Consider the following 20,089-nt stretch of genomic DNA (forward strand, 5'->3'; position numbering starts at 1 on the left):
CGTGGTTAAGAAAGATAAGATGAAAGGTTCTAGAAAATGCTTCTCTGTGACATCACAGGATAGGATTAAAATGAAGAAAAACTGTGATTTCCAAAAACCTGCAACGAGTTTCTAGCCAGAGAAAGGGTATTTTCTTACTCCCCACGTCACCACGAATGTCATAGTGTTTGAAAATCACTAAATAGTTCAACCTTTGATGATGTAAAACTTTTTAACTTTACTTCTTTTTTTTTTACAAAACATTTTTCAGATATGTAGACACTGGTATGATGCTAGAGATAATGAAAATAAGTCTGAAAAGTGGTGGGGCCGTACGTTAGGGTATATGTTCATCTTTCAACCAGGTCTGCATCCCAAATGGCACCCTATTCCCTTCATAGTGCACTACTTTTGACCAATGGACCCTGGTCAAAAGTAGGGCCTTATATAGGGAATAGGGTGCCATTTTGGATGCAGCCACAGTTGAAACATCGGGTAAAATCAATGTATATAAAAACGGATCTATTTAACATACATGCAGTAGCTTTGGTCATGGACTTCTAGACCTCGGGTCAAGGGTCAAAGACGACAGATGAGGAAATGAACAATCACGGTTACTGCTCTTTAACTGTTAGTGTGTGCGTGTGCGCTCGCGGGTGCGTGCGTTGGGTCTGTCATTGATTGTAATGGGATTGTATTTTACTTTGTACTTTTACTGAGGATGCTGACAGACTGACTGGCATCACTCAGGAAATTAATCTCCTCCTCCTTAACTCTCAAGTATTTTTCTCCATCTTTTACTGTGTGTTTCAGTGTGTGTATGTGTTTAAGTGTATGTGTGTGTGTGTACTAACTCTCTGTCAAACCTATTCCCCCACCCCTCCCTCAATGACTTCCTCCCTCATTGTTCCACTCTCCCTCCATCTCTCTCCTTCCCTCCCCCCTCCCTCCCTCCCTCCCTCCAGTAAAGGGTTATCACAGATTGAGTTAGTGGATTTAGTCAATAATAATAAAAAATCTAAGTGTCCCTGCTTTGTGGATTGGAGAGGTTGAGTGACAGGGGTGGGGTCTGTCTACTTCCTCCTTCTTGGCCAATCAGGATCCAATATTCCCCCTGGTCATTTGTCATAAATTGCCATAAAATTACTTATAGAATGTAGTAATTTCAAAGGATCTATGTGTAAGTGACCAGCTCAATGCAGATGTTCATACTTAGATATAGATAACTGCCGTTAGATTTAAGTGAAATGTCATTCATCTGATGTGATTTGGGGTGTAATGGATGTCAAATAGTGTGTGTATGTGTGGGTGTGTGTATTAGGGGAAGCAGAAGAGGAGAAAGAAATACAGAGGGGTTGAGAGACATTGCCGAGAGAGTCAATCTGATAAGTGGAGGAGAGAAAATAAGCAGAGAGAGAAAGAGAGAGGGGGGTAAAGAAAGAGATGGAGAGAGAGATGGGGAGAGAGTAAGGATGTTTACCATTTCACTATTTCACCAGTGACAAGTCTGTTACTTGAACCTTTTTGAAAGAAGCAAAGACAATGATCAGATTGCTTTTTTAGAAGAAATAACTATGTTTTAGTATGTAGGGAAACCAACGCATCTTGGGGTTTGCCTTTAGTTTTTTTGGGGGGTGTAGCTAAGTCACACATACTCTCTGAAGAGGCATTCTGTGGATTGTTTGCTGTGACTTTGGGTCACTGACAGACACAAGTTGGATTTATTGGGTGTCCCGGGTTGCCTCGACGTCAGGATGTGGACGTGTATCACGGACTTCTTCACCTACGAGACCACCAAGTCGGTGGTGGTGAAGAGCTGGACCATCGGGATCATCAACCGCGTCGTACAGCTCCTCATCATCACCTACTTCATCGGGTCAGTAGTATCGCTCTATCACTCACATTTTGGACCTCCCAGTGAGAGGACTTGGTTGAAAGACGTCTTTTCAACGTCTTTTCATTGGAGAAACAGGAAAAAAGGTCTCCGCACAGGTCCAGTCAGGTGCACATTTCTCATAAGAAAGACTTTATGTATGTTCAACCTCTTTTTAACCAAACAGATGTCTTTTTAACGTATTTTCAACCAAACATCTTTTCAAAGTCTTGTGCTTATGGAGCTGAATCTTATACATCTCTTGTTTGTTAATTAGGATCTCTTTCAGAACCAATAAAAGGCTTGTCTTTAAAGACTCATAGATCATTCATTAGTACTCTATACGTGACAGGAAGAGATGGGAAAAGGGGATTGAATGATTTTCCCATGATGTTATCTCAACCCGTCTCTCTCTCTTCTTCTCTCTCCTCCTTCCTCTCCTCTCCTGCACCTCTCTCAGGTGGGTGTTTGTGCATGAGAAGGCGTACCAGATCAGAGACACGGCTATAGAGTCGTCGGTCATGACCAAAGTCAAAGGCTTTGGACTGTACAACAACCGAGTCATGGACGTAGCTGAGTACGTCACCCCCTCTCAGGTAACACACGAACACACGCAAGCATCTGTACGCGTGCACGCACGCACACACAGACACACACACATGTGCACACGTAGGTACCCAAGCACGCACTCACCCACACAGGACACACACACCGACAGGCAACACGCACACACACACAAACTATGGTCTGAGATTTTGGGATTCCTTATGTTAATGTTGGCAATTGGCATTGATAGACAGCCCAAGGAGCCATGTATAGTTGTCTTTGTCTATATCTGGGTTGTTGTAAGCACATTGTGGGTAATGTATTTGTTAAAAGCCCTGTGAACATCACTTTATACTTCAAATGGACACCAAATATTGATACTGAGGTATGTGTGGATTATGACATCAGGTCTGATGTGCTGGTCAATAAAAATGGGAGGTTTTTTTATTGTGTGTGTGTGCGTGTGTCTGACAGGGGCCTCTGTGTTCTGCATCATCACCAAACTCATCACCACAGAGAACCAGGTGCAGGGATACTGTCCCGAAGTGAGACCCCTCACACTTACTCTCCCATTGGCCCTCTGTGGTTCCCCCCCGCCCCCACACACTCATGCTCTATCTCTCTCTCTCTGTCTCTTTCTGTCTGCCTGGCTCTATCTGTCTCTCTGTCTGTTTCTCTCTCTCTGTCTGTCTCGATGTATGTCTGTCTGTCCGTCCGTCTGCCTCTGTGTGTTACTCTAACTCTGTACTATGTGTGATACACAGAGTGAGATGAAATACAAGTGTACGCACGACAACAACTGCACTAAGTTCCTCAACAAGCCTGGGGGAAATGGTGAGGTTTCTCCACTTTCTCTGATCAACTTTTTCTCTTCCTTTTCTTATTGTATGTTCTTAAGAAGACAGAAGATGTTACAGAATTTGCCAAACCGTTTCTCCCAGAATAATGGTTTGATCTTTGTCATTTATTGTCCCTATCTATCCTCCCCTTTTCTGTATCTTATATCCTCTCTCCTTCTTCCTCTCTCTCTTCTCTCCCTCTCTTCCTCAGGTCTTCCGACGGGCAGGTGTGTACGTTTCAACGACACCCTTAATACCTGTGAGATCAGAGGCTGGTGCCAGGCGGAGATCGACTACATCAAGACGTGGGTAACCGTGTGTGTGCGAGTGTGTTTGAGTGTTGATGAAGGAACATGATTCTTTTTCTGACCTTCCCTCAGGCATCCTATGATGGAGGTGGAGAACTTCACCATCTTCATCAAGAACAGCATTCGTTTCCCCCTCTTCAACTTCACCAAGTGAGGATGATGATGATAATGATGTTGCTGATGATAATGATGATGATGATGATGATGATGATGATGATGGTGATGTTGTTAATGATGGTGATGATAATGATATTAATGCTAATAATGATGTTGATGGCGATAATGATTTTTAGGATGATGTTGATAATGATTTTGATAATGATAATGATGTTGATGATAATGATGTTGTTGATGAAGATGCTGATGATGATGATGATGATGACATTGGTGATGACGACAATAGCGATAATTTAACTCTAACTGGTCTCCTCTCTCATGTGTGTGTGTGTGTGTGTGTGTGTGTGTGTGTGTGTGTGTGTGTGTGTGTGTGTGTGTGTGTGTGTGTGTGTGTGTGTGTGTGTGTGTGTGTGTGTGTGTCTCAGGGGTAACTTCCTGCCAACCATCACCCCTCAGTACATCAAGGCGTGTAACTTTGACCATGAGAACAACACCTACTGCCCCATATTCAGGGTGGGGGACGTCATCCGCTATGCACACCAGAACTTCACCACTCTGGCACAGAAGGTACAGTGTACTCAGCAAAAACTCAGCAAAAAAAAAAACGTAATCTCACTGTCAACTGCCTTTATTTTCAGCAAACTTAACATGTGTAAATATTTGTATAAACATATCAAGATTCAACAACTGAGACATGAACTGAACAAGTTCCACAGATATGTGACTAACAGAAATGGAATAATGTGTCCCTGAACAAAGGGGGGGTCAAAATCAAAAATAAAAGTAATCTCCTCCTCATGGACTGCACCAGATTTGCCAGTTCTTGCTGTGAGATGTTACCCCACTCCTCCACCAAGGCGAGTTCCTGGGCATTTATGAGGGGAATGGCCCTAGCCCTCACCCTCCGATCCAACAGGTCCCAGACGTGCTCAATGGGATTGAGATATGTGCATTTCGCTGGCCATGGCAGAACACTGACATTCCTGTCTTGCAGGAAATCACGCACAGAACGAGTAGTATGGCTGATGGCACAGCGTTGAGATTGCCTGCAATGACAACAAGCTCAGTCCAATGATGCTGTGACACACCGCCCCCAGACCATGATAGAATCGCCACCTCCAAATCGATCCCGCACCAGAGTGCAGTACAGGCCTCGGTGTAACGTTCACTCCTTCAACGATAAACGCAAATCCGAATCACCCCTGGTGAGACAAAACTGCGACTCATCAGTGAAGAGCACTTTTTTCCAGTCCTGTCTGGTTTAGCGACGGGGGGTTTGTGCCCATAGGCGACATTGTTGCCGGTGATGTCTGGTGAGGATCTGCCTTACAACAGGCCTACAAGCCCTCAGTCCCGCCTCTCTCAGCCTATTGTGGACAGCCTGAGCACTGATGGAGGGATTGTGCGTTCCTGATGTAACTTGGGCAGTTGTTGTTGCCATCCTGTACCTGCCCGGCAGGTGTGATGTTCGGATTTACCGATCCTGTGCAGGTGTTGTTACACATGGTCTGCCACTGCGAGGACGATCAGCTGTCTGTCCTGTCTCCCTGTAGCGCTGTCTTAGGCATCTCACAGTACAGACATTGCAATTTATTTCCCTGGCCACATCTGCAGTCCTCATGCCTCCTTGCAGCATGCCTAAGGCACATTCACGCAGATGAGCAGTGACCCTGGGCATCTTATTTAGGTGTTTTCAGAGTCAGTAGAAAGGCCTTTTTAGTGTCCTAAGTTTTCATAACTGTGAACTTAATTGCCTATCGTCTGTAAGCTGTTTGTGTCTTAACAACCGTTCCACAGGTGCATGTTCATGAATTGTTTATGTTTCTGGTGAAGAGAACACAAAGACAGGAAACAACCACCCACAAACCCCAACACAAAACAAGCTACCTAAATATGGTTCCCAATCAGAGACAATGACTAACACCTGCCTCTGATTGAGAACCATTTCAGGCCATACATAGAAACGGACAAACTAGACACACAACATAGAATGCCCACCCAGCTCACGTCCTGACCAACACTAAAACAAGGAAAACACAAAAGAACTATGGTCAGGACGTGACAGTACCCCCCCTCCCCCCTCCCCTCCAAGGTGCGGACTCTGACCGCACAACCTAAACCTATAGGGGAGGGTCTGAGTGGGCATCTGTCCGCGGTGGCGGCTCTGGCGCTGGACGTGGACCCCACTCCACCATTGTCTTTGTCCACCTCCTTAGCGCCCTTTGAGTGGCGACCCTCGCCGCTGACCTTGGCCTAGGAACCCTAACAAAGGGCCCCACTGGACTGAGGAGCGCCTGTGGACTGAGGGGTGCCTCTTGACTGAGAGGTAGCTCATGACCGAGGGGTAGCTCATGACCGAGGGGTAGCTCAGGACCGAGGGGTAGCTCAGGCCCGAGAGTTAGCTCAGGCCCGAGGGTTAGCTCAGGACCGAGGGGTAGCTCAGGACCGAGGGGTAGCTCAGGACCAAGGGGTAGCTCTGGACTGAGAGGTAGCTCAGGCTGGTTGACGGCTCTGGCAGCTTCTGGCCGACTGACAGCTCTGGCGGATCCTGGCCGAATGGCGGCTCTGGCGGATCCTGGCAAATGGCGGCTCTGGCGGATCCTGGCAGACTGGCGGCTCTGGCGGCTCCTTGCAGACTGGCAGCTCTGGACAGGCGGGAGACTCTGGCAGCTCTGGGCAGGCAGAGACTCTAGCAGCTCTGGACAGACGAGGCGCACTGTAGGCCTGGTGCGCGGTGCCGGCACTGGTGGTACTGGGCCGAGGACACGCACCTCAGGGCGAGTGCGGGGAGGAGAAACAGGGAGTACTGGGCTCTGGACACGCACAGGAAGCCTAGTGCGGGGGGCTGCCACCGGAGGGCTGGTGCGTGTAGGTGGCACTTGATAGACTGGACCATGCAGGTGCACTGGAGCTCTTGAGCACCGAGCCTGCCCAACCTTACCTGGCTCGATGCCCACTCTAGCCCGGCCGGAAACGAGGAGCTGGAATGTACCGCACCGGGCTATCCACCCACACTGGAGACACCGTGCGCTCCACAGCATAACACGGTGCCTGCCCGGTCCCTCCCTCTCTCGTTTATTTTTTTGCTGAGTTTATTCATACTAGTATATTTACTTAATTGGGGAGAACAGGCTGGTGTTAATAACTGTAGCAGAATGAGTGTAATGGTATCAAATACATCAAACACGTTTCCAGATGTTTGATTCCATTTCAGTTGCTCCGTTCGGACCATTATTAGCAGCCTCCTGTCATTTCTATCCACAGTTCTTTCCATCCATACTAGTCTTTTATATACTCACATATTATGCTCTCTTTCTCTCTTTTTCCTCCCCTTCGGCTATATTCACTCCTTCCCCTTTAGGCTACATTCATATTCTGTCTTTTTCCCACTCTCACAAAGTAGCAAAGAGATTTTCTAAATGTATGTCAACCCCTTCCTACAGGGAGGGGTAATAGGTATAAAGATCGGCTGGATGTGTGACCTGGACCAGTCAGAGGATGAGTGTAACCCCTCCTACTCCTTCACCCGGCTGGACGCCATGTCAGAGAAGAACAGTGTCTCCCCTGGGTACAACTTCAGGTAGCCATGACCTCTGACCTCTAACCTCTGGCCTTTAGAGAGTGAGCCCTATAGAGATGCATAAAGAGCTCTAGATTGATATAACCCGTGTTTTGCTTGGACACTGCCATTGAGGCCTTCCACCATTTTAAAGTAGTCAAATGGGTGGGGATTCCTATGGGTTGGGAGCGATTAGTCAATGATCAGAGCATTGTCTTCTACGTCAAATTGGGTTGCCAATGGTTAGTAAATAGCTTTAAGCTAGATCAGTGATTGTCAACCTTTTTTTGTATAAAAAAAAGAATAATTAGGTGACACACATAAAATATCCCTATTATTAATGGATTTAGTGTAAATGACCTCTGTTTTATCTGTGTCAAACTGCAAATAATCTATTTCCGTGACAATCGTTTTCATAGATTGAATCGGGTTTATTTGAACTATTTACATAGTTCCTTATTCATGATGATACATTTTTCTGATACCCCTTTAAGTACTACTGTACTTTGCTTTACTATTTTTGACTACTTTTACTTTTACTGCACTACACTGTACATTCCTATTCCTTATGTACTTTTTACTCAATACATTTTCCCTGACAACCAAAAGTACTCAATGCATTTTGAATGCTTTAGCAGCACAGGAAAATAGTCTAATTCACACACCAATCAAAAGAACATCACCGGTCATCCCTACTGCGTCTGATCTGGTGGACTCACTAAACACATGCTTCCTTTGTAAATGATGTCTGAGTGTTGGAGCGTCCCCCTGGGTATCCATAATTTCAAAAAACAAGAAAATGGTGCCGTCTGGTTTGCTTAATATAAGGAATTTGAAATGATTTATACTTTTACTTTTGATACTTGAGTATATTTAAGACCAAATACTTTTATACTTTTACTCACCACTGTGTATCTGTATGGTGAGCCCTGAGAGGCATGTGCCCCTGGTACAAGCCATGTGCATTGCTCATGTCCTTACTCTCTGTCCATGTTGTGCTGATAGGTATGCTAAGTACTACAAGATGGACAACGGGACAGATTACCGTACTCTGCTTAAGGCCTATGCCATCAGGTTTGATGTGCTGGTCAATGGAAATGTGAGTGTTTTTAATGCTTTGTGTGTGTTTCTGTGTGATGGGGGATGATTAGAGGATAGGAGGAAGTGTGTGTTTGTATGTGTATGTATGTGTGTGTGAGCACACGTGTGTCTGTGTGAGAACATATATGTCTGGGGTTTGCATGAGTCTAACTGCCTATGTGGGTCCATGACTGTTCTACATGTACAGTGGGGAGAACAAGTATTTGATACACTGCCGATTTTGCAGGTTTTCCTACTTACAAAGCACGTAGAGGTCTGTAATTTTTATCATAGGTACACTTCAACTGTGAGAGACGGAATCTAAAGAAAATCCTGAAAATCACATTGTATGATTTTTAGGTAATTAATTAGCATTTTATTGCATGACATAAGTATTTGATCACATACCAAACAGTAAGAATTCTGGCTCTCACAGACCTTTTTTCTTTAAGAAGCCCTCCTGTTCTCCACTCATTACCTGTATTAACTGCACCTGTTTGAACTCGTTACCTGTATAAAAGACACCTGTCCACACACTCAATCAAACAGACTCCAGCCTCTCCACAATGGCCAAGACCAGGAAGCTGTGTAAGGACATCAGGGATAAAAGTTTAGACCTGCACAAGGCTGGGATGGGCTACAAGACAATAGGCAAGCAGCTTGGTGAGAAGGCAACAACTGTTGGCGCAATTATTAGAAAATGGAAGAAGTTCAAGATGACGGTCAATCACCCTCGGTCTGGGGCTCCATGCAAAATCTCACCTCGTGGGGCATCAATGATCATGAGGAAGGTGAGGGATCAGCCCAGAAATACACGGCAGGACCTGGTCAATGACCTGAAGAGAGCTGGGACCACAGTCTCAAAGAAAACCATTAGTAACACACTACACCGTCATGGATTAAAATCCTGCAGCGCACGCAAGGTCCCCCTGCTCAAGCCAGCGCATGTCCAGGCCCGTCTGAAGTTTGCCAATGATCATCTGGATGATCCAGAGGAGGAATGGGAGATTGTCTTGTGGTCTGATGAGACAAAAAATATAGCTTTTTGGTCTAAACTCCACTCGCCGTGTTTGGAGGAAGAAGAAGGATGAGTACAACCCCAAGAACACCATCCCAACCGTGAAGCATGGAGGTGGAAACATCATTCTTTGAGGATGCTTTTCTGCAAAGAGGACAGGAGGACTGCACCGTATTGAGGGGAGGATGGATGGGGCCATGTATCGCGAGATCTTGGCCAACAACCTCCTTCCCTCAGTAAGAGCATTGAAGATGGGCCGTGGCTGGGTCTTCCAGCATGACAACGACCCGAAACACACAGCCAGGGCAACTAAGGAGTGGCTCCGTAAGAAGCATCTCAATGTCCTGGAGTGGCCTAGCCAGTCTCCAGACCTGAACCAAATAGAAACTCTTTGGAGCGAGCTGAAAGTCTCTAATGCCCAGCGACAGCCCCAAAACCTGAAGGGTCTAGAGAAGGTCTGTATGGAGGAGTGGGCCAAAATCCCTGCTGCAGTGTGTGCAAACCTGGTCAAGAACTACAGGAAACGTATGATCTCTGTAATTGCAAGACACACCAAACATGTGGAAGAAGGTGCTCTGGTCAGATGAAACCAAAATTGAACTTTTTGGCAACAATGCAAAACGTTATGTTTGGCGTAAAAGCAACACAGCTCATCACCCTGAACACACCATCCCCACTGTCAAACATGGTGGTGGCAGCATCATGGTTTGGGCCTGCTTTTCATCAGCAGGGACAGGGAAGATGGTTAAAATTGATGGGAAGATGGATGGAGCCAAATACAGGACCATTCTGGAAGAAAACCTGATGGAGTCTGCAAAAGACCTGAGACTGGGACGGAGATTTGTCTTCCAACAAGACAATGATCCAAAACATAAAGCAAAATCTACAATGGAATGGTTCAAAAATAAACATATCCAGGTGTTAGAATGGCCAAGTCAAAGTCCAGACCTGAATCCAATCGAGAATCTGTGGAAAGAACTGAAAACTGCTGTTCACAAATGCTCTCCATCCAACCTCACTGAGCTCGAGCTGTTTTGCAAGGAGGAATGGGAAAACATTTCTCTCGATGTGCAAAACTGATAGAGACATACCCCAAGCGACTTACAGCTGTAATCGCAGCAAAAGGTGGCGCTACTAAGTATTAACTTAAGGGGGCTGAATAATTCTGCACGCCCAATTTTTCAGTTTTTGATTGGTTAAAGTTTGAAATATCCAATAAATGTTGTTCCACTTCATGATTGTGTCCCACTTGTTGTTGATTCTTCACAAAAAAATACAGTTTTATATCTTTATGTTTGAAGCCTGAAATGTGGCAAAAGGTCGCAAAGTTCAAGGGGGCCGAATACTTTCGCAAGGCACTGTATGTCTGCTTGTGTGTGTGTGTGTGTGTGTGTGTGTGTGTGTGTGTGTGTGTGTGTGTGTGTGTGTGTGTGTGTGTGTGTGTGTGTGTGTGTGTGTGTGTGTGTGTGTGTGGTTGGTTGGTTGTGTGTGTGGTTGGTGGTGTGTGTGTGTGTGTGTGTGTGTGTGTGGTTGGTTGTGTGTGCGTGTGTTTACTTCTGTAAAGTACTTAACTTGTTTGTTACAGGCAGGGAAGTTTAACATGATCCCGACTCTGATCAACATGGTAGCTGCATTTACGTCAGTTGGAGTGGTGAGCCCTTCTTTTCAGTTGCTACTTTCTATCCACAAAGTATCCACATCGTCTCTAGGCTAGTTTTAAATTAAAACATATCTGTTCCACCTTCAGTCTCTTAACTTTATAATAATATTATCCACACAGTCTCTGTAGACTAGTTCGAAAATGTCTTTGTGTCATATGTGTCTCTGTCTCCCCAACTGAAGTAATTTCAGTGGAAAATAGTTATTCTCTTCTTTTCTTTCTTCTCCCCTCATTTCTTCAATCCCATTCTATTCTATTCCACAAACCTTGTTTTCTTTCTCTGCCTTGGATTGGTCGCAGGGCACCGTGCTTTGTGACATCATACTCTTGAACTTCCTGAAGGGAGCAGAGCAATACAAGGCCAAGAAGTTTGAGGAGGTAAAGTTTGAGGCGTGACACCAACCCTGCTTACTGTGATATAGATATCCGCCTTTGCAGGCCTGAGGCCGCATCTTAGAGTAGGAGTGCTGATCTAGGATCAGTTTACCCCTGTCCCATGATCTTATTCATTGTGATCTAAAAGGCAAAACAGATTCTAAATCAGTAAGCCTACTCTGAGAGTTGATACATACGGCCCAGAGGAATAGTTGAAACTAAGGGTAATATCCTAACTTCCACTTAAATCATGCTTTAATATCAACTAGAGACTAACTGAAAATTTGACGTAAGTGGAAAATAGGAGTCGCTTGACTGTGATGTGCTCCTCATGTTCTTCAAGTGTATAAAATTCAATAAAGTAATTTTCTCTCTCCCCCCAATCTACCATTACTCCATTAGGTGTCAGACACGCAGATCGAGAACTCCTTATCCAGCAATGGGCTGTATCGGAGTAGGGAGTTCATTGGAGTAGAGAAGCAGTCAAACGACTCAGGGGCCTTTTCCATTGGGCAATACGGCTAACGGACAGCCAATGGAATGGAGTATTTGAGGGGGAAAGGGGTGGAAATTTGGGAAGTTTGGCTGCAAATGTAGGTTTAGGGTGATATTGCCCATAGACCCTAATCTTGGATCAGTTTAACATTTTCCCCACTAAAGGTTATGGTTAGGATTGGGGATAGGGAAGCTGATCCTAGATCTGTATCTAGGGGAGACTTCACCCCAGATAGAGAATGCATGTATATATAGCATTGTAATATTCCTTATATTTCACATGAACCTGTAATTTACCTGTAATATTTTCATAGTGGTGGTTGTATGTGTAATCGTTAACTCTGCATGGACTATTGTATTTGAACTCCTACCTCTACAAAGTATTAAAGTCTACCCACTACTTAAATAAAAGTATGTGACTTAAATTTTGATTCTGGTTTGATTCTGCCAGAAACTCAAATCATGCTAGGAACAGACAAACAAAAACTCTAGTTGTTTACTTGCTTAACACTCTTTATTTATATATATATCTTAATGCATTTTTCAGTTTGCTAAAAGCAGGCACCTCTCTATGTGGTTTGGTTTCACCGTGGGAGATCTGTGGGTTGGGGAAAGGAGCAGGATGAGTCCAAAATGACTTTATAGTGCACTACTTTGACCAGGGGGCCCGTGGGGCTATGGTCAAAAGTAGTGCACTCTATAGGGAACAGGGTGTCATTTCGGTCACAACCCAAGAGAGAGGAGCAAGGGGACTGGGTTGGTGTTACACAGACAGACACACAGTCTATACCAACACACCACTGGAGAAAGCATGCCCAATACATTGCTGCTTCATACTAAGTATGTGAGCGTGGATATTTGTCCTCAAACTCTGTTCTTGAAGGAGCACACGTAGCTCTTCTTGGTGAAACACGTGTGGTCGTTCCATTTCCCAATTTCTTGGCGATAGAGAACAAATATACAGAGAGAGACAGACAGACAGACAGAAGTTAAAATGTGAGTTCAAAACCTTCCAAGAAATGTTTCATTCACGTTTTTGTCATTTCAGCTGTTAGCCAGTGCATTCAACTAAGGTAGGTGAAAACAAACACATATCACAGCCATTGCAAGTAAAAACCATCCATCCATCCCATCACTCCCCCCTCCATCTCTTACTGCTCCAGTTCATCTCCACACAGTCCTCGCGGCTCGTCCAGCGGGAGATGGGCTCCCCAGGGGTCCACGCTTCAAAGTTCCAGCTGGAGCCGTCAGTCCACACAAACTTACCAGACTGAGAGAAGGAGGTAGAGAGAGAAAGGTGGATAGAAGAAGAGAGAGGGGAGTGATATAAATGTGGATAGAAGAAGAGAGAGGGGAGTGATAGAAAGACCGTGGGGATAAAAACAAATGTACGGTGCATTTGGAAAGTATTCAGACTCCTTCACTTTTTCCATTTTTTGTTATGTTACAGCCTTAAAATTGATTAAATAAATAAAAATCCTCATCACTCTACACACACTATCCCATAATGACAAAGCGAAAACAGTTTTTTGTACATTTTTGCAAATGTATTAAAAATATAAAACAGAAATACCTTATTTACATAAATAATCAGACCATTTGCTAAGAGACTCGAAATTTGAGCTCTGGTGCATCCTGCTTACATTGATCATGCTTGAGACGCTTTTACAACTTGATTGGACTCCACCTGTGGTAAAATCAATTGATTGGACATGATTTGGAAAGGCACACACCTATCTATATAAGTTCCCACTTGAGGTCGAAGGAATTGTCCATAGAGCTCCGAGACAGGATTGTGTCGAGGCACAGATCTGGCGAAGAGTACCAAAAAGTGTCTGCAACATTGAAGGTCCTCAAGAACACAGTGGCCTCCAACATTCTTAAATGGAAGAAGTTTGGAACCACCAAGACTCTTCCTAGAGCTGGCCGCCCGGCCAACCTGAGCAATCGGGGGAGAAGGGCCTTGGTCAGGGAGGTGACCAAGAACTCGATGGTCACTCTGACAGAGCTCCAGAGTTCCTCTGTGGAGATGGGAGAACCTGACAGAAGGACAACCATCTCTGCAGCACCTTTATGGTAGAGTGACCAGACGGAAGCCACTCCTCAGTAAAAGGGACATGACAGCCCGCTTGGAGTTTGCCAAAAGGCACCTAAAGGACTCCCAGACCATGAGAAACAAGATTATCTGGTCTGATGAAACCAAGATTGAACTCTTTGACCTGAATGCAATGTGTCACATCTGGAGAAAACCAGGCACCACTCATCACCTGGCCAATACCATCCTTATGGTGAAGCATGGTGGTGGCAGCATCATGCTGTGGGGATGTTTTTCATTAGCAGGGACGGGAGGACTAGTCAGGATCGAGGGAAATATGAACGGAGCAAACTACAGAAAGATGTAAAGGTGATATTTCCATTTTTTGCAAAAATGTCTAAAAAACAGTTTTTGTCATTATGGGGTAGTGTGTAGATTGATGAGGGGGAAAAACTATTTAATCCACTTTTGAATATGGCTGTAATGTAACAAAATGTGTAAAAAGTCAAGTGGTCTGAATACTGTAAATGTAGATATTACGACAATTATATGTTCAATGTTAAATGTTGTGCTGCAAAGCTTCTCTCTTTCCCCATGTCACTCTTTCCTCCCACATGACTTTGCCTCCCTCCACCCACTATCCACCCTGTCTTAATCACTCCTTCCATCCATCACTCTTCCTCTCCTACCTTGAAGAGTTCGAAGCCTCCCAGCCAGATGCGAGGGCTTTTGGCGTTGTTCTTCATCACCACGCAAAGCAGGTTGGCGTTGGCTTGACTGTTATGCACCGACACCAGGTGGCCACCGGGGGCAGCAGACCTGCACTGTGTCTGAGAAGGATGAGAGAGAGAAGAGGAGAATTAGGTGGTGGGAAGAGAAAGAGTGAATTAGTGAGAGAGAAAGAGAGAGCGGGAGGAAGGAGAGAGAGAGCGAGTAAGCAGGTGCTGACGTAGTGAGGCCAGTCAGAGGCCACTCTTATGCACATGCACCATTTCCTTTTCATGGGTAATTAACTATAAAAATGCATTACCTTTTAATGTGCCATGAACACAACCAATCATGATGTTTTATCTGATTGTTAATTAAACAAATCACTTCAAAAAGAAGGTTACCTTCGCACGTTTATCCAAAATAATTCCAGCGTCTGAGCTGTGCACCTGCCAAATGTCCTTCAATTCGCAAGTGGCTGAAACTATCTCACCGGAGAAAGCATCCAAGCATGCGAAACAGCGCCACTGTCTTGCTATAATAGCCCATGTATGACATGTCATACCAGCATCAGTTATGGGCTACACATAGATGTCCTCTGCCTCGACGACGATGGCAGTATTATCAGCAGCATCTATCGTTTTACTGAAGTAATGTGAATTGTATCCCCTTCGAGTCAAAAGGCCTCGTCGAAAACCAGGCGTCCCTGGGGAGTGAGGCCTAAGAGGGTTTAATGAATAAGCATCAACCAGTGGGTCTTGCGACAGGTGTACAGAGACAACCAGTTCAAAGAGGAGTATAGAGTGCAGTGCCCTATAAGGAGCATTGGTGGCAAATCTGATAGCCTCATGGTAAAGAACATCTAGCCGCGAGAGCACCCTTACTTGCCGTTCTATAAATCTGAATCAGGGTTAGTTTGGCAGCTGGGGTGAAAGACGAGCGATTACGATATAGGAAACCAAGTCTAGATTTAACTTTAGCCTGCAGCTTTGATATGAGAGACGGACAGTCTAGCCATACTCTCAAGTACTTGTATGAGGTGACTACCTCAAGCTCTAAACCCTCAGAGGTAGTAATCACACCTGTTGGAAGAAGGGAATTCTTCTTACCAAACCACAATACCTTTGTTTTGGACGTGTTCAGAACAAGGTAAAGGGCAGAGAAAGCTTGTTGGACACAAAGAATGCTTTGTTGTAGAGAGTTTAACACAAAATCCGTGGAGGGGCCAGCTGAGTATAAGACTGTATCATCTGCATATAAATGGATGAGAGAGCTTCCAACTGCCTGAGCTATGTTGTTGATGTAAATTGAGAAGAGTGTGGGGCCTTGGATCGAGCCTTGCGGTACTACTTTGGTGAAGGGCAGTGGCAGAGACAGCAGATGTTCTGACTTTATAGACAGCACTCTTTGAGAGAGGTAGTTAGCAAACCAGGCCAAAGACCCCTCAGAGACACCAATACTCCTTAGCCGGCCCACAAGAATGGAATGGTCTAGCGTATCAAAAGCTATGGCCAAGTTAATAAAAATCGCAGCACAACATTGCTTAGAATCAAGGGCAATGGTGACATCATTGAGGACCTTTAAGGTTGCAGTGACACATCCATAACCTGAGCGGAAGCCAGATGCCAGAGAGAATCCTACCGACATCAAGAAAGGCCGTCAGTTAATTATTTACAAAGTTTTTTCAACACTTTTGATAAAGAGGCCAAAATAGAAATAGGCCTATAGCAGTTAGGATCAGCTTGATCTACCCCTTTAAATAAAGGATGCACTGTGGCTGCCTCCCAAGCAACGGGAACCTCCCCAGAGAGGAGAGACAGGTTAAAAAGGTCAGATGTTGATGATCAAAATAAGTTGATGCATGTCGATTTTGTGTATAGACTTCTGACAAATCAGAATTGTGTTTTTCCTCCAGGTTCTGAAATTTTAAGTATCTGTAATCTGATTACAATATTTTAGCTGGTAACGTAATGGATTACAGTTACTGTTTTTTTTAAAAAATCTGTTACTCCACAACCCTGGAGGTCGTGACAGCGACTTGATTTGGACGTATGACAACGCGAGATTACTACTAAGCTAACATATGGAATTGTTTTAAGATGGTCATACCAAGGATAATTTAGATATTTGATTTAGAATTTTAGGACCACTGTAGGTATAATTTTTGGGGTGTTGTTATAATTTGCATTTGGCCTTACTGCTATTAGAAATGCATTGAATAACACATTCATACATGGAAAAACAGATAGTCAACATTAAATTAAAATGAAGATCTGAGAGATATAGGACTAAGAAAGCTCAGGAAAAAATGCTAATCTTTTTTACCATGTTACCGTTTACCGAGTCCCGTGACACTTGTGGGGGGACGAACAGTAGAGCAACCGAAACACCATCGTGTTCGTGAAGGTTTTATGTTTCCATAGAGGGGTCATATACATTTTCTAGGCCAAACCGTTTGGACGCTACAGATGTTTTTGTGAGAAGACCAATTTTCGAGATATCTCCTGTAGCTTTACCTCAGCCAGGCAATGCAAAAACACAGAAATCTCTCGTTTAGACACATTTTGATGCAGATTTTTTTTATTTACTTTTTAATTTATTATGCCTCAAACAAAGCATGGGGGGGGCCTCAGCGGAAAAATATTTATATATTTTAATTTTAATTATGCCCAGGTCATGAGGCTTCTTGATTTTTATTTTATTCAACCTTATTATTTATTTAACTAGGCAAGTCAGCTAAGAACAAATTCTTATTTACAATGACGGCCTACAAATGATGTGAGGCCTGAGGCAATTGCCTCTTCTGCATAATGGTAAGTCCGCCAGTGGGAGTAAGATGAATACATTAGAAGGCACCTCTAATTAACACATTGGATTTAACCTTCACTTCACTGTATTGCCATTGTATTGGAATGAACAGGCTGACTGACTCCAGGTAGAGCAGTAACATGCTTTGATTCATGTTATAATGTCGTTCTCCTGTTATATAGAATGTTGTTTACCTCCGCTTCGGTGAAGTTGAGGGCAGCCTTGAAGTACTTGATGCAGTAGGAGCCCAGCCTGTACCAGTCTTCATAATTCTTCAGGTCACAGGCTTTGGGCATGTCACACACTGCAGTCTCATCCTGGAGATACACTGGAGCATCATCGCCACCTAGGGGACAATAATAGAATAACTACTCTCCTGGGACCTTATGTACTGAGAAAACAGCCACAAGCTGAACATTCCGATGACACTCACAGGCCGCAAACAGAACTCTCCCATTCCATAATTCACTAAACTGATCAATGCGCACACCATATAGCCCAGGGGCCTAAGAAATGCCTACCTAAGACCTCTTATTTAACCAGGCAAATCAGTTAAGAACAAATTCTCATTTACAATGACGGCCTAGGAACAGTGTGGTTAACTGCCTTGTTCAGGGGCAGATCAACAGATTTTCACCTTGTTAGCTCAGGCATGCGTTATAGCAACCTTTCGGTTACTGGCCCAACTCTCTAATATAATAATAATAATAATATATGCCATTTAGCAGACGCTTTTATCCAAAGCGACTTACAGTCATGTGTGCATACATTCTACGTATGGGTGGTCCCGGGGATCGAACCCACTACCCTGGCGTTACAAGCGCCATGCTCTACCAACTGAGCTACAGAAGGACCACTAGGCTGCTACCTGCTGCCTCAATATTGTCATTGTACTATTATTGTTTAGTATATATTGCATATTTTAACATTGTATTATATTAAAAGTATTGTGTTAGTTTAGGCTTTTACTATTTGATCATAATCTATCATTGTAAATGGGTGTGACGTTCAGTCTATAACCAATAACATCTACTGCAACAAAAAATACTGTAAGTTACTACATTTGTGTAAAGAATGCAAAGAATCTCAATTTCATTTGTACATGAAAGAGGAAAGCACATTTTCAGGTTTAGAACAGATTATTTTTTTAGAACTTGTGGTCGATAATCACCATGAAAAATGTAAATAAAACTTTCAGCACTATCATCAAAACCAGGGGTGCAACTTTCACTGGGGTCGGGGGGGGACTGCATTTTTTGTGCCCCTGATCAAAACACATACTGTAATCAATGCAACTCTCTTACCGGTACTTCTGTGGAATGTCAAAGCCATTTTTGTCCCAAGTAGTGACATCATCACAATCAGGCTGACAAACTTCATCTTGGCTTCCTCTGATTCTGCGTTTCCTTAAAACAAACAACTCAATCAGTTAACGGTTTCCTTTAAATAAATGCATTTATAAACAAATCAATTGTATTAACCTTTATTTCACCAGGTAAATTATCTGAGATCATAGTCTATAGCACTATGCTGTGAATGACATTAAAACAAATCTCTTGTTCTCAAATCGACTGTGTCTGGCGATTTAGAAGTACCGAGCCCTGACGGTTTGTTAATTTGAGTGGCTCCGTGCGCTAACCGATTGTAACGTGCCACAGCCTCTGGAACAATCAGCTGTCCCATTTGACAACAAAAGTCCGTCGTTTGGATGGGTGCACTATTAGAATGCAATTTTGTGTGCCCCAATAAATAAATATTGTGAAACACTATCATTCCACTATTACCGTAGATGTATTAAAGACATTTTCTGAAATTACAATGCAACAATGATATGTATATAATGTATAGCTCCTTTTAAAAAATGAATGCAAAGGCACAAAAAAAGGAACATTTGCACAATGGAATCTGAAAAATAACCTTACCAGAGTGTGGACTAGGTTGCTTCTCCCTCTCTCTCTCTCTCTCTCCCGCTCTCTCTCTCTCATTTGGTATTCCCTTCTTTTTTATAGCAAATGTAATCTCACCTCCTCCCTGTAATTCTCACCCCGTCCTTGCAGATACAGATACCCACCCCTCTACTCCTGCGTCCCAAATGGCACCCTATTCCTGTGGGTTCTGGTCCAAAGTAGAGCCCTATATAGGGACTACGGTGCAATTTGAGATGCAGACTTCCTGTTAACACTCTGTTGTTGTGTGGTGACACTAGTACAGTGAAATGCTTACTTTCTAGCACAATGAACTACAGTTAAATGAACCTTGTCTCAGAGGCTGGCTACTGAAAGGTGTTGAAAACTCCCCAACACCTCATAATAGTCAGATCTCTCACTTCTGACGACCCTCTATCATTTCAGTTTTTGATTTGTTAAAAAAGTTTGAAATATCCAATAAATGTCGTTCCACTTCATAATTGTGTCCCACTTGTTGTTGATTCTTCACAAAAAAGAATACAGTTTTATATCTTTATGTTTGAAGCCTGAAATGTGGCAAAAGGTCGCAAAGTTCAAGGGGGCCGAATACTTTCGCAAGGCACTGTATTTATTGTCACATGCACAAGTACAGTGAAATGCTTACTTTATAGCACAATGAACTACAGTTAAATGAACGCCGTCTCAGAGGCTGACTACTGAAAAGTGTTGAAAACTCCCCAACACCTCATAATCGTCAGATCTCTCACTTCTTATGACCCTCA

The 20,089-nt window shown here is 43.8% G+C and overlaps 2 protein-coding genes across 3 annotated transcripts; one reads left to right on the forward strand and one right to left on the reverse strand.

The window, feature by feature from the left end:
- Positions 1 to 1,176: 1,176 nt before the first annotated feature.
- On the forward strand, positions 1,177 to 12,232 carry LOC118395537 (P2X purinoceptor 3-like). Its single transcript, XM_052464608.1, has 12 exons — positions 1,177 to 1,855; positions 2,313 to 2,447; positions 2,871 to 2,943; positions 3,163 to 3,232; positions 3,449 to 3,542; positions 3,618 to 3,695; positions 4,088 to 4,229; positions 7,106 to 7,242; positions 8,227 to 8,320; positions 10,905 to 10,970; positions 11,280 to 11,357; positions 11,757 to 12,232. Exons 1-12 carry the CDS (start codon positions 1,734 to 1,736, stop codon positions 11,877 to 11,879), a joined length of 1,212 nt encoding a protein of 403 aa, XP_052320568.1. The 5' UTR covers positions 1,177 to 1,733; the 3' UTR covers positions 11,880 to 12,232.
- Positions 12,233 to 12,353: 121 nt separating this feature from the next.
- Positions 12,354 to 19,584, reverse strand: LOC118395444 (lectin-like). Of its 2 annotated transcripts, none has more exons than XM_035789243.2 (6): positions 19,323 to 19,584; positions 18,705 to 18,797; positions 17,595 to 17,746; positions 14,574 to 14,714; positions 13,005 to 13,119; positions 12,354 to 12,787 (listed from the first exon to the last, which is right to left on the reverse strand). In XM_035789243.2, the coding sequence occupies exons 2-6, from the start codon at positions 18,778 to 18,780 to the stop codon at positions 12,714 to 12,716; spliced, it is 558 nt and encodes a 185-aa protein (XP_035645136.1). In that variant the 5' UTR covers positions 18,781 to 18,797; positions 19,323 to 19,584; the 3' UTR covers positions 12,354 to 12,713. The 2 variants fall into 2 exon arrangements, with proteins under 2 accessions (XP_035645136.1, XP_035645135.1); XM_035789242.2 differs by having other exon boundaries at positions 18,705 to 18,806; positions 19,323 to 19,511.
- Between the last annotated feature and the right edge of the window lie 505 nt (positions 19,585 to 20,089).

This window comes from Oncorhynchus keta, chromosome 16, assembly GCF_023373465.1.
Source record: "Oncorhynchus keta strain PuntledgeMale-10-30-2019 chromosome 16, Oket_V2, whole genome shotgun sequence".
Taxonomy (NCBI): domain Eukaryota; kingdom Metazoa; phylum Chordata; class Actinopteri; order Salmoniformes; family Salmonidae; genus Oncorhynchus; species Oncorhynchus keta.

What these genes read in the sequence shown, in the direction of transcription:
- LOC118395537 (XM_052464608.1), top strand. Translation starts at nt 1,734, where the DNA reads ATGTGGACGTGTATCACGGACTTCTTCACCTACGAGACCACCAAGTCG. An exon ending in CAACAAGCCTGGGGGAAATG is followed by an intron (nt 3,233 to 3,448) that starts GTGAGGTTTCTC and finishes TCTCTTCCTCAG; the next exon opens with GTCTTCCGACGGGCAGGTGT. An exon ending in GAGATCGACTACATCAAGAC is followed by an intron (nt 3,543 to 3,617) that starts GTGGGTAACCGT and finishes ACCTTCCCTCAG; the next exon opens with GCATCCTATGATGGAGGTGG.
- LOC118395444 (XM_035789243.2), bottom strand. Translation starts at nt 18,780, where the DNA reads ATGAAGTTTGTCAGCCTGATTGTGATGATGTCACTACTTGGGACAAAA. An exon ending in TCAACTTCACCGAAGCGGAG is followed by an intron (nt 14,715 to 17,594) that starts GTAAACAACATT and finishes CATCCTTCTCAG; the next exon opens with ACACAGTGCAGGTCTGCTGC. An exon ending in GAGGCTTCGAACTCTTCAAG is followed by an intron (nt 13,120 to 14,573) that starts GTAGGAGAGGAA and finishes TCCTTCTCTCAG; the next exon opens with TCTGGTAAGTTTGTGTGGAC.